The sequence below is a fragment of the Hydra vulgaris genome, chromosome 02 (assembly GCF_038396675.1).
Source record: "Hydra vulgaris chromosome 02, alternate assembly HydraT2T_AEP".
Lineage (NCBI taxonomy): Eukaryota > Metazoa > Cnidaria > Hydrozoa > Anthoathecata > Hydridae > Hydra > Hydra vulgaris.
In genome coordinates, this window is record NC_088921.1 from 61,862,581 (window position 1) to 61,880,747 (window position 18,167).

Consider the following 18,167-nt stretch of genomic DNA (forward strand, 5'->3'; position numbering starts at 1 on the left):
TAAATGGTATTTTATTTTGTGTTGGAATAAATTTCGGACCAAGAATTAATAAGTTTTCCTGTTCATGTGAGATTGATATATTCGAAAGATTTAATATTGGATTTTTTATAAGGTTAGTAGGTGGTATTGAAATAATATTGAAAGAATTTTTTCATACTGTTGTTCTTTTTAGAATTGTTATGAAAATTGAACTTACAAATTAGGTGTTGTTTTGTTTGTTCAAATTTAATTTCTCTTGATTTATCAGTTATGCGTTCTATGCTTAACATATCTTCAGGTTTCACAATATTTTTAATTGCATTTGATAGTTCGATAAGACAGTTTGGGACAGCAATAACTTGGTTGAGTAATCTTTTTTTTTTTTTTTTTAAATCAAAGTGCACATTTTAATAATTATAGTGCACGAAATATATTAGGAAAGTATGTCCTTAGAAACATATTATCCATATAATATATATATATATATATATATATATATATATATATATATATATATATATATATATATATATATATATATATATATATATATATATATATATATATATATATATTTATCCATATATTATCCATATATATTATCCATATATAATATATATTATCCATATATAATATATATTATCCATATATAATATATATATATATATTTGTATATTCAGTGGATTTCAAAAATATAAGGTCATTTAGATTTTTTTTTGGCAGCTATTTAATTATCTCCTAATTAATTTTTTAAACTATAATTATTTAAAAATATTTATTAATTTCTGAGTTAAATAGTCAATTAGCTTTCTAATGCTATATAACACTTATTGATCCTATTTATTCTTTCTGAGTAACTTAATGGTGTGTATATATATATATATATATATATATATATATATATATATATATATATATATATATATATATATATATCACCTTATTTATTTATGTTTAGATTTTGCTTTTGGATAACAGTTTACTTCAAATGAAAGAAGACAGAGAAAAATTATCGGAAGAATTTAATTCTCATAAGGTTTTTTTAATTATAACAATGTTATATAATAAGTAATAAAGTTATACTTTTATAAGATTTAATGTTTTATGTTCAGGAGCGTTTACATTTCTGTTTAATGAAAATAAAGTGTTATTATTTTCTAGGATCTTCTTAATCAAATCAATGAGTTAAGAACAACTAAAGAAGAAGTTTTAGAGGTAAGACTCAAAAGATGGGAGGAGGCTCCCTTCCATCTTTTGAGTTTATTCTTGAGAAAGCTTTGCTATCACACTGCTGAGTCATTCCATATGAAATCATACAAACCATGACACCTTTACGTCTCAGAATTTGTTCATTTTTACCTCACTTGCAGTCCATATTAAAAAAATAACAACTGCTAAAATTTTAGTTAAAAATACACATGGGTTCCAAAGATATCATCAGGTGAAATAATGTTGACTCATCATTTTAGTGATTATCTGAAGCGACTACAAAGCAACTTTGACATATAGTATCTTCATAATGGTTTGGGGAAATTTCTTAAAATTTGGTACCCCAATAGATTTTTATTCGAGGAATCCAAAAATAGCACCCTCAAGACTTGATTGTCTCAGGAAATGCCTTGTTTATCCAATTTTGTTCAAAATTATTGACTTGTAAATTAATGATTTTTGGAGGTAAAATGAAGAATGTGGCCCAAAATCCAGAGTAAAAAGTTTAATTGTATATCATTATTTCATCTAAGGTCTACTGAAAAGAATTATCTGGTAACCAAAAAAGTTTGTGTGGTTTATCCTAATTGCTTATTTCTAAGAAATGTATTAAGAAAACTGGTTGTAGTGGGGGGATGATTTTGCATATAAATTAAAGCTTGTTTTAAGGAGAATCAATCAGTGTCTTTCATAAGTTTTATTAGTGTAATATTAAATTTAAAAGTCTTAAGTGGAGTATGGCTGTGTCAGATGCGATAATTCGCGCCTGTTTACTTTATGAGTTCAAACTTGGAACCAAAGCTGCAGAAGCTTGTCGTAAGATATACGCTGCTTTTAGGGAAGGTACCATAGCAGAACAGGCGGTCAAAAGTGGTTTAAAAAATTTTCTTCTGGAAATGAAAACCTTGAAGATAAACCAAGATCTGGAAGACCATCCATCGTAAACAACGAGGATATCAAGCTGGCAATCAAGCAGGACTCCAGTCAAACATGTCAGGAACTTGCCTTAAAATTTAATGTGAGTGATGAAACTATTCATTTACATTTGCACCAACTTGGAAAACGTTGGAAGTTGAGCAAATGGGTACCTTATGAGTTGAGTGAAACAAACAAGCTACAGCGCTTAACCGTTTGTTCTTTATTACTTTTCCGCCACAATTTAGTGCCATTTTTTGACCAGATGTTGACGTGCGAAGAAAAATGGATTATGTACTGCAACAAAAAACGAACATATCATTGGCCAGTAACAATCCAGTACCAATGACTCCTAAACCAAGCATTCACCAACAAAAGGTTTTACTGTGTGTGTGGTGGACTACAGCAGGTATCGTTCACTATAAGTTGCTACCAAGTGGACAAACCATTACTGCTGAGATATACTCAGCCCAATTGGACAGAGTTTTGGTTGCTCTTCACCAAAAACAAGTAGCTTTGGCAAACAGAAAAGGTGTTGTATTCCACCAGGACAACGCCAGACCGCACACCGCAAAAATCACGTGGGAAACTCTAACACGTTTACAATGGGAGATTCTATTTCACCCTCCATATTCACCAGACCTTGCGCCAAGCGACTATCACTTGTTTTTGGCCCTGGATAATCATATGAGGAATCGACAGTTTTGAAATAGAGAAGATCTCGAAAATGAGTTAATTCAATTTTTTAGCTACCAAACTCAAGACTTTTATAAAAATGAAATATACCAGCTTGTTTCACGATGGGAGAAAGTTATTCTTACTGAAGGAGACTATTTTTCAGAATAAACTTTATTAAAACTGTTTTTATGTGTATTTATTTATGGATCTGCAAAACCGCACAAACTTTTTTGGTTGCCTGATAGATTCATCAATTGTCTCTCTAATACTTGATCAAAATCTTTTTAGATAAATTTAAATTTTGTAAGGAAAGCAATTGAAATGTTTTTTAAAATATTTATTTAAATAAAGCACCAAATAGTGTTATTTAGTGACTATTTTAGGACATTTATATTCATATGCCAAGGAAGGGCCAGGGGGACTCTGACTAACTCTCTCCCCCTCCCCCAATCTCCCTGGAAATTTTTTTTTTTTTTTTGATACATAAAACGAATTATTAAAATAAAAATAATTAGCATATATTTTTTTTTAGTTTAAGTTTGAGAAACAATTTATTTTCATTATTTCAAATTAGTGAATGCTTACATCTTATTATATCAAAAACAGGCATAAGTTTTGTTTTGTTCTTTTTAAAGGTTATACTTTACTTGTTTGTATTTTCTTAAAGAGTGTGAATTTTATTGTTTTTATATTTTTTTGGCAGGTAATAGTATAAATAATAAACATATTTAATATGGAGAAATGTGACATTGGAAAAAGTCTTAACATTCATTGCCACAAAACTGGATTTTCTAGAAAACAAGGTTTTGTTCAATTCAAAGGTCTTCCTTGTGAAAAACAAGAAGAAATAATATGGTGAGCAAATTTAAGGGAAAAATATTATTCAATAAGAATTATATGTTGTTATCATGAGCAGGTATATGGGAAATATTTTGAGAGAAAAATTACAAAGTGTTGCAATCCTTTTGGAACACACAAGGAAAGTAAAAAAATTGCTATAAAAGGTAATCTAACATTAATTACAACAGAATTGATATGAAAATTAAAAGAAATAGAATTTTTTATTTATAGCAATTTTTTTATTAGTTTTTAATTAAAAATTAAAAACTAAATTTGCTTCTTAGGTAATATAAAAATTTCCCTAGACTTGGCAAAATTTTTGCAAGAAAATAATGTTAGTGCAACCCCAGGTTGGAAGTTCTGCAGTAAAAGTTACAAAAAAGTAGTAGAAACTGACGAAGATTTAAATTCACAAGAAGAATGGGAATCAAAAAGTGAGAAAAAAATTAAGTTAGATACTACTATAGAATTGCTTGGAATTTCACCTGTCAAACTAAAAAGTATTTCAAAACAAAGCAAATTGTCTGCAACAAAACAAAAGTTTGAGAGCGCTATAGCAACAAGAGTTCTCAATAATGGTCTCATGAGCATATAATATTAAAGAAACTTTTTTAACAACAGAAATAAAAAGCCCAATTTCTAACAACAAGAACAATGACCATGATCTAGACATTTTAATGTATGAAATAAAAAATATTTCAGAGACTGACTCATCGCTATAAAGTGCAAATGTTAACACTCGCACCAAAATCATGGACGCGTACAAAGATATCAAGCTACTTAGATGTGTCTGAGTATCTTGTTTGAATAAAAACTGGAAACCCACTTTCACCAGAAACAGTTAATTTAGTGATTAACTTTTATCAAAGTAATGAATTTTAAAGAACGATGCCAGGAAAAGTTTTTGTAATTGTTAAGAAAAACCAGCATGTTCAAAAAAGATTACACTGATAAACAAATAAAATTTTATTGTGCATATCTTGTTAACTAGATGGTTTTTTAAAACAAATTAAATATGCTGATTTCAAATATGCAAACCATTTTTCACCATCACGTCAAGTTGTAAAGATATTTGGGTTCAAATCTTCAGTATTTAAGGTAAAAAAAAAGTTATTCAAAAGTATGTCAACCTGGGTCTCAAAAGAAGCGTATTTTCATAGAGATTATAGAAAACATAAATATTTTTTCTTAAAATTTATTGACAAAAAAAATATGTAAAAAATGATAAAGACTCTTAAAAAAATTTCAACAGAATGATATTCAGCAATAATACAAAAAATACTTATTTTTATTACAAATGAGTAACATTTTTAAAATCTCTATGAAAATACGCTTCTTTTGAGACCTAGGTTGACATACTTTTGAATAACTTTTTTTTTACCTTAAATACTGAAGATTTGAACCCAAATATCTTTACAACTTGACGTGATGGTGAAAAATGGTTTGCATATTTGAAATCAGCATATTTAATGTGTTTTAAATAACCACCTAGTTAACAAGATATGCACAATAAAATTTTATTTGTTTATCAGTGTTATTGCTACTCGATCTTAATGAATTACATGTTGCGTTTAAAAAAGACTACCCTAACATCAAAGTCAGTTTGTCAAAGTTTTGTACGCTTAAACCTAAATTAGTAAGCGACCGGGGTTGATATTTGACCGGGGCCGGGGCTGGGTTTAATAAAACATAGCCGGGGCCGGGTTTGTGACCGGGGGCTGCATTACTATTGATGTTCCTTATAAATATATTATTGTTATTTAAAATTCATGATATATTTTATATAAAGGTATATATATTATCTCATCGTCACCATCATCACCATCATCATCATCATCTCTACATCATCATCTCTACATCATCATCATCATCATACTCATCATCATCATCATAATATCATCATCATCATCATCATCATCATCATCATCATCATCATAATATCATCATCATCATCATCATCATCATCATCATAATATCATCATCATCATCATCAAGCATACAGTTGATGATGATGATTAAGATGATGATGATGATGATGACAATGATCATCATCTTAATCATTGGCATCATTATCATCTTCTCTGATACACACTATAAATATAATTACTACTCTCATACTCTCTCTAAGATCATTGCTTCTTTTCCTATCTTTTAAAGACACCATGTATCCATCTGATCTACTTTGTTCTTTCTTATTTGTCATTGTAAATATTTATGAATTATATTATATTTGTATATATTATTTTTGTGACTTTTTCTTATATTTTTTTAAACTTTCATAACAAATTTTAACTTAAACAAAATAAAAAAAACAGCAACACCAACAACAACAACAAAAATCCAGCCCTGGCTAGTAACCCCTGCAAATTGTGTTTGTTTAGCCGGGGCCGGGTTTGCAAAAACCTCTGTTTTTAGCCGGGGCGGGGGCCCCGGTCACTTACTAACCTAAATGGTGCATTACAACTAATGCGTCAGGTACTCATAATGTATGTGTATGTATACATCACCAAAATACAAGATTTCTCAATGATGCCATTAGGTGGAATAAAAGTTATAAAGATTTCATGGCATTGATTGTTTGTTCTCTTGGAAAATCAGAATGTATGTTGCATCGATGTAACCAATGCCCTGGTATTGAAGCATTAAAAACTTTTTTAGTGCAAGAGTTTATGAACCATGAGCTCGAAGAAGATATAGCATTCAAGCAATGGCAGAGTACTGATCATACAACACTATTATTACAGTCTTTGCCACTAGATGAATTTAATGATTTATTATGTGACAGCATTGACAACCTTACCACTCATTAATATATTGCAAAAACGCAAAGTAGATACTTAAAAAAAATGTAAAGAAAATCTTAACCAAAACAAATGCTTAATTTTAGGAGATTTTGCTGAAAATTATCAATATGTTGTTCAGGATGAGGTTCAAAGTTATCACTGGAGCAAAAGTCAATGTTCACTCTTTTAAATTGTACTTTATTTTATAGAGGAAAAACTTCTCAAACATAAATCTTTTTTTTACCTTTCAGAAGATGTTGATCGTGACACAGGATTTATTTAAAAGACTCAGGAAGATATAACTAAATATATCAAAGAAAATTACCTTGATGTATCAAGTGTGAAATACTTTTCCAATGGTTGTGCAGCACAATTTAAAAATTTTAAAAACTTTATCAATCTTTGTCATCACAGTAAAGACTTTGATTTAAGTTCTGAATGGGTATTTTTTGCTACCAGTCATGGTAAATCCCCCTGTGATGGTATTGGTGGGACTGTTAAAAGAGTAGTATGTCAAGAAAGTCTAAAACAAATAACTACTGGGCAGATTTTAGACATTAATTTAATGTACTCCTTTTGTAAAGCCAAGATAAATGGAATTTGTTTTAAATTATTTTTCAAAAGATGAAATCGACAAAACAAGAGTTTAATTAGAAAAAACATATTTAGGTGGAAGAACAGTTCCTGGCACAAGGATGTATCATCACTTTATTCCAATTGCTTCAAACGCTATAAGTTATAAAAAACAAGTATTGATAAATGCACTGAAACATTTGATATCATTCGAATAAGCAAACATAATAAAGAGATTTCGTTAAACATAAAAAAAATGGATTTTTTTTATGTTTAACGAAATCTCTTTATTATGTTTTATCTTTAATATATTGCATGTTTTTATGATGGATTTTGGTGGGTAGGAATTGCTGAAGATGTAAGTGATGAGGAGGGGAATTTTAAATAATTCCCACCGTCTACCTCATAATGTCAATAACTATATTAGTCTTAAACTACTAAATAATACCATAAAGATATTGATATAAATAAAAATGTTTAAAAACATTTCAGTATCTTAGGTTTTGAAATTTAAGATTTTTAAAATTGTGAAAAGATCTCAGTTTTGAGTGCTTACTTTGAAATTAGTATTTATCGATTTGAAATAAAAAAAATAAATTATATAAAGTTTCTCAAACTTAAACTAAAAAAATATATATATGTGTTTAAATTATATTTTAATAATTATTAATTCAATTTATGTGAAAAAAAAAAAAAATTTAGGGAGATTGGGGGGGGGGGCAGAGTCCCCTGGTCCTTCGTTGGCATATGAATATAAATGTCCTAAAATAGTCACTAAATAACACTATTTGGTGTTTTATTTAAATAAATGTTTTAAAAAACATTTCAATTGCTTTTGTTACAAAATTTAAATTTTTCTAAATAGGTACCATTTTTAAATGCAAATTTTGATCAAGTATTAGAGAGACAATTGATGAATCTAATTTTTTTCAGTAGACCTAAGATAAAATGATGATATACAATTAAACTTTTTACTCTGGATTTTGGGCCACATTTTTCATTTTACCTCCAAAAACATTAATTTACAAGTCAATAATTTTGAACAAAATTGGATAAACAAGGCATTTGCTGAGACAATCAAGTCTTGAGGGTGCTATTTTTGGATTCCTCAAATAAAAATCTATTGGAGTACCAATATTTTGAGAAATTTCCCCAAGCCATTATAAAGATACTAAATGTCAAAGTTGCTTTGTAGTCGCTTCAGATAATTACTAAAATGATGAGTCAACATTATTTCAACTGATGATATCTCTGGAACCCATGTGTATTTTTAACTAAAATTTTCGCAGTTGTTATTTTTTTAATATGGAATGCAAGTGAGGTAAAAATGAACAAATTCTGAAACGTAAGGGTGTCGAAAATGTGTTTTTTTTGGATGATTTCACATGGATTTACCCTGCTGTATGATAACCTCCAGAATAATGTTTTATCTTCCTTTTTTTTTCTATGCATGAACTGATACTTTTATTATCCATGAACAGGCATGTTTTGTATTTTAAATTTTGTGACATTTGCTTTCTTTCATACATCAAGAATGTCGAAATAATTGATTGAATATTCAAAAATTTTCTTTAAAAGAGCTGTCATTTCAAAGGACTTCTTGAATGTCATCATAGCAAGGGTATTTATCTGGATCAATAACACAACTTATTTTTTGTAATGTCATAACATTAAACTTGACATATTAACAAACATCCCTCATCACCTCCTAAATGTAAAAAATTCTATATTATTCCTTTCTTCACAGAGCATCCCATTCATCCAGAGCATCCAAAGTATGAATAGTGAGAAATTCTCTCATTTGAGTAATTTAGCTTTTATCTAAACTAATCTTGTTGAGGTATTGTTACACAGATCGGCATTTCTGTTGCCTTATGAAAATAAAGTGATTACAACCTTGCAGTGTAAAGCCAAGAATTGAAATTGAAATTCAAACTTAATGGTCTATATATGCAGCTGATCAATATCTTGTTATTGTATATATTATTTGTCATATTTGTTCAATTGTGCTGAGTTATTTTATGTTTATATTACTTCAAATAGTAACAGTATATTTAGATCAATTTAGACAATGAAATATTTCTATACACTTCTTGTATGTAGAAAAATTTCATTGTCATCATGAATGCTGTCAAGATCTTGTTGAAACATCTGATGCTTACTCAGTCATGTGTATTTTTAAGGTCTGAATTTTAATCAAATTTTGTTTCTGACATCTGCAGTTTGTTGTCTATAATAGTAATGGTTAATGGTGTTTGCTTTTTGATTTGTCTAATTGTGTGGGGACCAGCGTAATTTTGGTTGATTCTATTAACTATTTATGCTTGGTGGCTGTATTAATCAGTAAAATATTTCTACTATTTTTATTATCAGTCATTTTGTTGTTAAAAAGAGACACATAACCAAATTTATTTGCTGATGATGTTGTCTTTGATTTCTACTAAGTCATACTCAATATCAGTAAAAAAGTAAGTAAATTATTTTTATTAATTTACTTACTTTAATATCAGTAAATTAATCAATTTACTGACTGCTTGATAATAAAGAAGATTTAAATTTCAAAAATATCAAAAGATAAATTTTACTTAATACTGTTGCTTATTTTCGAGTGAATTGAACCTGTTATAAATATTGTTTTTCATTTAGTTAAAATGCATTTTCATTCACATAAAATACTTTATACCTTTGCCTAATAACATATGTTAATGGCTTATGTTAATTCAGATGTATTAATGGAAATATTAATTTATCATTGATTTAACAGCTTTTTCATATTGATTATGACTGCCACTTTATCATATAAGTTTGAATGTCACTATGTCATATAGGTTTAAATGTCACTATTTCATATAGGTTTGAATGTCACTTTGTCATATAGGTTTGAATGTCACTTTGTTATATAGATTTGAATGTTACTTTTTCATATAGGTTTGAATGTCACTATATTATATAGATTTGAATGTCACTATGTCATATAAACTTGACTGAGATATAATCATAGATTTTTTTTCTTTTTGTCATTTAGTTTTGACTTCTCCTTGCTGTATAGATTTAAAGCTTGAAAAATAAATTAATGATTTTATAAAAACGCTTAATTTAATTTTTTTGATTTACATACACCTCAGATTTGAGTACATTTTGAGACATTTTTTTTTTTAATATATTGGAAATTTACTTGTTTTCTGACTTTCTCAAAAGTGTATAAAAATGTATTTTATATATAGGAATGTGCAAACAAATCTGATTATATGTCATCGATTATAGTTGAACTTACTCAAGCAAATGAGGTAACAACAAGCCATTTATTTTCCGTAAATCATTTTTACAATCGTAATAGTATTAATAAAATAGTAATAACAATAATAATAACAATAATATTATAAGATAACAAAATTAATACAAATTATAGTAATAGTTATAATAAGTATGTTGACAATGAATTAATAATAATAATTTATAATAATAAGTTATTAATTTATTAGGATGGTGTCCCTCATACAGAAATCTGATCAAAGAAGTGACACCAATTTTTAAATATAATATAAATACTAAAAAGCACAAAGAAATACATTGAAACACATATAACATAAACACAGATTAAAATAAACATGTAGAAATCATATTTTGCAGGTTATAATAGTAAAAAAAAAAAAAAAGAAAGAAACAAAAAGTTGATAATTGTAGTAATAAAGAAAAGAAAATTAAAAGAATATTTTAATAGTAAGAATAATAAAAGTTAAAAGAAAATATTTTCAGAATTTTTTTATGGTGTTTTTATGGTAGATTTTTCTTATTTCATTTTTATTTTTTTTACTTTTCACTGACAAAGCACTCAACCACAACTAATAACCTATAAAAATAACTGCACAAAGTTAACATAAAGAAATATTTAATACTTATTTTAAAGCATTATTAATTTATTAAATTGGATTTATAATATTGGGTAAACCAATCATATGCTACATCAATGATACCACTGGTCAGGGGTGACGCCAGCATTTTTTGGTCTTCAAGATATCTAACTTCTAGACATGGAGCAAACTCCAAACATTTATGTTAATACTAATGTCAAATAAGGATTCTTTGCAAAATATTGTGATGATTGGAGTCTGGGAACAAAAAGTCCCCAAAATTTTATCCCCCACTGCCCCAAACATGAGAGCAACAAGTTGATGAAATATTTTTTGAACTATTTTTAACTTGACTTATATTAATCAATAAGTTTTAAATTTCATAGTAAAATATTTTAGCGCTCAAAAAATATGACCATATAAAGTTTAAACCCCCTCAATTTGAGGGGGTTGCTACCCCTGCCACTGGTCATATGCAGCATCCATGTATTTTATTAAAAACTATTTTACACAATATTTTTTACACATGTAGTTTTTAGTTGTACGGCTTGGTTTTGGTAACACTGAAATTTTAGTTAATTAGAGAGTAATTCAAGAAACATGTTTTATAGTTAGAATTAAATATATATAACATTTTTCTCTAAGTATTTTGATTTTTTTTTTATATACAGTATCGGACAAAACATGGTGGACAAACTCAAATTTATAACAAAAGTTGATCAAAAACTAAAAAAAACTAGTAAAACAATTGTACATTTTAATTTTTAAATAGTTTATTATGTTCTTAAAAAAATTTAAAACGTTTGAATTATTCTAAGAATCACAAAAATTTATAACACATTTTTCTCAACAAACTACATTTTTCCTTGGACAAAACAAGGTGGACAAATCAAAACGATACTTTTTTTATAAGATTTCATTTTCTTTATTCAATTTACCGTATTCTTTTGTTTTCACTTTTATCATAACATTACTCTAAAATAATAGAATAGATTTTGGAACGTCTGACCAAATATTTTTTCAATTTAACTAAAAATAGAATTACCTCGTGATATATGGCGTATATTACAACTTAAAATGGCTTATAAAATAATATTATAAAAGATTTTAAAAGCGGAAAATGTCAAGATGAAATTTGTAGAAAATAGCTAAATTGACTGTAAGCAAAACTGTCTAGTCATTTGGATCTCGTGACTGCTATAAAACAAACCATCAGGGCGGGCATCCGAGAAAAAAATCACAAAGACTAGATCGAATAATTGTTAAAAAGCTTTAAAAAAATCCATTTTTCTCATCCACAAAATTAACCAAACTACAAATCTCTAATTGCACTGTGCGACAAAGAGCTAGCGAAGCAAAGTTGTTTTCTTGAATGCCTGACAAGAAACCACTAACTTCTTTTAAAAATAGAAAGCTAAAACTTTTGCGAACACACACCATTTGCGAACACACACCAAAATTGGACTGTAGACCAGTGGAAAAACATACTAAATATACCAATAAGAGTGTAAAGCATGGAACATCTGCTATGGTATGGATGTTTCTCAGCACTAGGAACTGGTTCTATTCACAAAATTAATGGGATTATGGACCGTTTTGTTTACAAAGATATAATGGAAGATGTAATGTTACCACATGCTAAATAGGAGATGCCTCTAAAATGAACTTTTTTTAACAAGACAATGATCCAAACATACGTCAAAAATTGTAAAACAATGGTTTAAGGACAAGAATATCACCATAATGGAGTGGCCTGCACAAAGCCCTGACTTGAATCCCATAGGAAATTTCTAGGAAATAATTGACAATAAGATTGAGCATGCAAATGTGAAGATCAGTGAGGAATTATTTGAATAAATCGAGAAGGCTTGGCAAGAGATTGATATGAGAATTGTTGACTCATTAATTGAGTCTATGCCTCAAAGAATGAAAGCAGTAATTAAAAGTAAAGGAGGTCCTACCAAATATAAGTTAATTTTTGAAATTTTTTGAATTTTCGGTCGATTTTTTGAATGTCCACCTTGTTATGTCCAAAGAAAAATGTAGTTTGTTAGGGAAAATGTGTTATAAAACTTTTTTAGTGATTTTTAGTATGATTCAAAAGTTTTAAATTTTGTTAACAACATAATAAACTACATAAAAAATAATATGTTCAATTGTTTTTTTTAGTTTTTGATCAACTTTTGTTCTAAATTTGAGTTTGTCCACCATGTTTTGTCCAATACTGTATATATATATATGTTTTTTACATTTTATAATTTGATACCAACTAAAAATGTAGCACAAATATAATATTTAAAAAAAAAATTGTTTAAGTTTAAGTCAATTTATTTTACAAGTACATTTATATATCTATGAATATTATAAATACCATATATATGAATACCATATAATTTTATCTATGAGTATAATGCTATATAATTTTATCTATGAATAATAAACTTGGTCCAAATTATTTTAAGTATCTAGTAATTTAAAATCTCTGTTTTTTTTTTAAATATTAGGTATGGTGTACAGCAGTTATGTTTTTAATTTTTTTAACGGTTTTATTATTTGTTTGCTTTTTTTCTAATTAATTTTATAATTCAGACAGTTAAACATTCAAGTTAATGAAAATAGTTCATTAACTCTGCACATACTAAGATGAAAGGGATTTTGCACACTAAATCTTGTGATGAAGTGTGCAATCTTTATCTTCAATCTTTTGATGAGGTGTGGAATCTTCATCTTCAATCTTGTGATGAAGTGTGCAATCTTCATCTTCAATTTTGTGATGAAGTGTGCAACCTTTATCTTCAATCTTGTGATGAAGTGTGCAATTTTCATCTTTAATCTTGTGATGAGGTGTGCAATCTTCATCTTCAATCTTGTGATGAAGTGTGCAATCTTCATCTTCAATCTTGTGATGAGGTGTGTAATCTTCATCTTCAATCTTGTGATGAAGTGTGCAATCTTCATCTTCAATCTTGTGATCAAAACTAGTAGTGATAAAGTTATTAAAATAAAAATCTTTTTATGAATTTTTATTTTCTATGCTATTCAAAAGTTATAAAAAAAAACTGGATTACCATGCTACCATTTTATAAATAAAAGACTGTGATCATTTTATTTCATTTTTTAGTTGTTAAAAGCCCAGAAAAACATCGCTGAAAATGAAATTTGTGAGCTAAAACAAGAAATTAACAGGTAAATTTTAAAACGTGCTTAAAATGTTATGCAGTAGGGTACCGTTTTGCTTTGTCGCACATATATAGAATTAATTAAAACTAAGGATTCTGGAATCGAAATGCAGACAAACAACTCAAAAATGTATAAAAACAACAATACAAGTTATTTAGTTTTCAATACGAATTCTCAATAACTTTTTGAATTCTTTGTTAGTGTTTGTGAATTATTAAGAGCTGATTACAATGAAAGTTTTCATTTTGATCATTTAGTTTAAATTAGACATTTTAAAGCCTGATTACAGCAAGTTTTATTTTTATCAGTAGATAGTTTTCTTGGGCAATAAGTGAAATTTAATAAACAAATGAATTTAGTTAATCTTAATACGCTCGGGGTGGGTATATTTTCCAAAAGTTAACTAATTATTCCTCCTTCGTATTAAGCTCCTGAAAGTAAACGCTTAAATGAAAAGAGTTTGACAAGATCAGAAAAATATTAACCAGCACTCTAAATATTGACTGTTAAAATGTTATTTTTAAAATAAAAATATCAAAATTATGTTTAGTTAATAAGTATATAAATTGCTTTTTAAAAGTTGCTTATTAGTCCAAATAAAATAAGTACATGTTTACAAAAATGTTTGTTAAAAAGTTTTTATCCATAATTTTTAAGAAAGCTTAAATTTCAACTCTGAAAAATTTGTTCAAAATGGTTTTTAAACTTTTTTTTGTATTAGTACTTGTATAAAGATCACACAAAGGAATCTTAACATACACAGAAAAAAAATGAAAAAATTGCAATTAGCGAAAAAAAATAACAAAATAAATACACAGTTAAATTTGTAAAAACAAAATTTAAATTTGACAAAGATATTCAAGCACACAAGCATTGTTAAAAGTTTACTAATTATGAAGTAACATAAACTAATTAAGATGCTAGTGCCAATAAATAAAGCATTACTCCATCAAAAAATCCAAACTTTTAATTGAATAGTTTATTTTGATTTTAATAATAGTTTATTTTAATCTTAATAATTATGTTCATTGAATTGTTCAAAACAAACTCGTACTTTTTCCAATTCTTTTTGATTGCCTTTTCTTTTGTAAACTTTTCACACACTTGAAAATAGTGCAATATAAATAGTTGCTTGTTTCTGTAAAAGCAAGTCTTGAATTATAATTTCTTTTATAGACAAGAAAACAATTTTAAAAATGAATAAACTTTATAATTCCACACTTCCAAATAAAGCCACATCACTAATGCTACACTGATATAAAATTTGATAAATGCTTTTGCTTTTTTACAGATAACTATTAAGACTTTGTTTTAACCCTCACACTCCTCGAACTAAAATATGTAAGTTGATAATTGGCTAGTCCAAGAAAAACATAAAAGTAAAAAATTGAGATTCATTAAAGCAATTAAATCATATTTTTCTTAATAAAGGTCTATGATGATGCAAAAAATCAACAATAAAATCATGGCTATTTCCAGTATTAAAGTCAACAATACCACATTATGTATTTATATCCAAACTAATGAAGAGTTTAAAAATTTCTTTGTTTTTATGATTATACATATTATTTGCATCTATGTTAATATTATTTTCATTCTTTTCAACAAGAAAATCTACAAGATGTAAACTTTTTGTTTAAATATATAATTTCAAAAGCTTTATTTTTCTTTTGTCCTTTTTTCCAAGTTTGTCATCTAATCTTTAGTTATTCCTTTTTTTTTTTTAATTATGCCAGCTAGCAAATGTTCAAGATAGCAAGAATTTGATGAGAGTAAGTCCTAATAACGTTGTTTTATTGCACTTTTGTACATAATTTATACATTTTCTTCAGAATTGGTATTAAGTTTCTTTGCATTTTGTTTTGTTTGTCCGCATTTTGATCCCAGAAAGCTTTGCGAAAAGAATATTAAATCTTTTTTAGAACCGCAATGGTACCCTGTTAATGTTAACAAAAATTAATATTTTTAATTAAATGCCTTACTTAACAAAATTTTAAAGTACCTTTGAATTTTATTTTTTTCCTTCTGTAACATAAAAATTTATATCAATAGCATAAGAATCTAACATTACATTACATTACATTTCCATTTAATTATGCAATATACGCTTGTTAGCATGTACTAAGTTTGAATTATTTGATGATTTTTTTTTTTTTGTGTGTTAATAATTACTATCATTATATTTGCTTGTTATTACTATTAAGTGCTACTACAATTTTAAAAATTATTTGCTCAGGTTGATCTCAGTTGACCAAATTAAGCTCCATCATTTTAGGATTATTAGTTTGGTTTTTAATATTTTTATTATTGATTAAATAATTTTTTGTTATTCGTTTGTTTTTTGTGGTGGATTTAATGTTCTTCTTATTTAAGTAAATCTGTTACTTTTCAGACTTTGTATTTTTACTTTTGACTATGCTTACCGTTCACTTTCCACTTTGATAGTGAAATTGAATTGAAAAACCAACTTGCTTTCCAGACTTTTTTGTACTACTCAGATGCTTTTTTATAAAATCTCTCCGTTAAACCACGGTTGTTGTTTTTTTTTAGATTTGTTTTTAATTGAAAAATTCTAAACAAAAATACTGTACACTAATACTTTTTTCAAGTCCTAAAACACAAATAACTCTAAATGACAAGTTTCTTGTCCTAAAACATAGTTCTAGACCCTATTGTCACTAAATGACTGGCAGTAATTTTTCAAAGCATCAAGGTTTGCTTTTCCTTTTTTTCCTTCTATACCTCTATTTATAAGTTAATTTAATTAGTTGTTATTTTAATTAGTTTTTAACTTAATTAGTAGTATGCAGTAGTGGTGTAGTGGTAGAGTGCTTGCTTCATAAGCGAGTGGTTCCTTGTTCGATCCCCATCACATCCATGGTAGTACCATGCTCAACTTGTTTTTCCGCACAGTGGCCTTGTTTGTCAAAATTATGGTTATAACACGAACGTGTTCCAGAGTTATAGAGTTGAGAGAGGGTTATAACCATAATTAAGTAGCCTACTTGTCTGTAGTTTTAACATAAAAAAATAAATTTGTTATTTTCATAAACATTTAGAAAACCAGTTCTTAAGAAGTTTTTGAACAAATGTCAATAATTTTTTGAACAAACATAATGTAAAAGTAATAAATTAAAAAAAAAAGAAAAAAAATTAAAAAATAAAACTATAAAAATGAGAACATATGCTAAAAATAAGATATTTCCATATTATAAGAAAAGTTTGTTTTGCATTTGTTTTCTTAAATCTTCTCCTTTTTTTATAGTGTAATTGTTAAACATTAGTTGTTGATGGTAAAATATTTATGTTTTCTTAGGGTATGTATAAAGAATGTGTAATCCTAAAATATATGTTAAAAACGTTTTGAAAAAGAAATATTTTTTTAGGTTTTCAATGATGCCCAGTATGAACATGGTGAGCACACCTCTTTGTTCAAGTACAAAGATTGAAAAATGGCCTCTTTCTTTACAGCAAGAGCTTAAGTTGGAATCGGTATTTGTTAATGTATAATAAATGTAAAAAAAGTCATAAACATATTTTGTATTTAGCAATTTTTTTCAATCAGTACATTAATTTTTACAATATTAATTAAAAATTAAAATTAGTTAAGTAGTAGTTATGATAATAAAAATAGGTACACCTTTTGTAGCTTGTTTACCTTTTTCTTACTGTCTTTTTAATCCATTACTAAAGTATATATTTTAACAAGCCATATTACTGGAGAGATATAAGATTGTGCTAGGATCATTTTTATAGTATGCATTCCATCATTGTATTTTTTTAAACAACTTAGACAACACAAAAAACTACAACAAGTACCACATCTCCAACAACACAAAAGATTGCAACAAGTACCACATCTCCAACAACAAGTACCACATCTCCAACAGCACAAAAGTTACAACAAGTACCACATTTCCAACAACAAGTACCACATCTCTAACAACAAGTACCACATTTTTAACAGCATTAGAACCACATCTCTAACAACAACTACCACATCTTCAACCACAGCAGAATCACATCTCCAACAACTAGTACTACATCTCCAACAACAGCAGAACCAGCAAGTTTTTCAGAATTGTTAGCAACTAAGAAACAACTTAGTATTTAATACTAAGCATGTCCAGCCTTCTATCAGGAATAAAAGCAACATCTA

General features: G+C 27.4%; 1 protein-coding gene across 2 annotated transcripts in view; it reads left to right on the forward strand.

Moving 5' to 3' along the window:
- Positions 1-18,167, forward strand: part of LOC101238151 (uncharacterized) — a 105,927-nt gene that overhangs the window by 52,264 nt on the left and 35,496 nt on the right. For both annotated transcript variants that reach the window (XM_065791626.1, XM_065791627.1), the window contains exons 15-19: positions 938-1,015; positions 1,141-1,194; positions 10,202-10,264; positions 13,950-14,014; positions 17,395-17,500. In XM_065791626.1, coding sequence (XP_065647698.1) covers positions 938-1,015; positions 1,141-1,194; positions 10,202-10,264; positions 13,950-14,014; positions 17,395-17,500 — 366 coding nt within the window. The remainder of the gene's footprint in view (positions 1-937; positions 1,016-1,140; positions 1,195-10,201; positions 10,265-13,949; positions 14,015-17,394; positions 17,501-18,167) is intronic.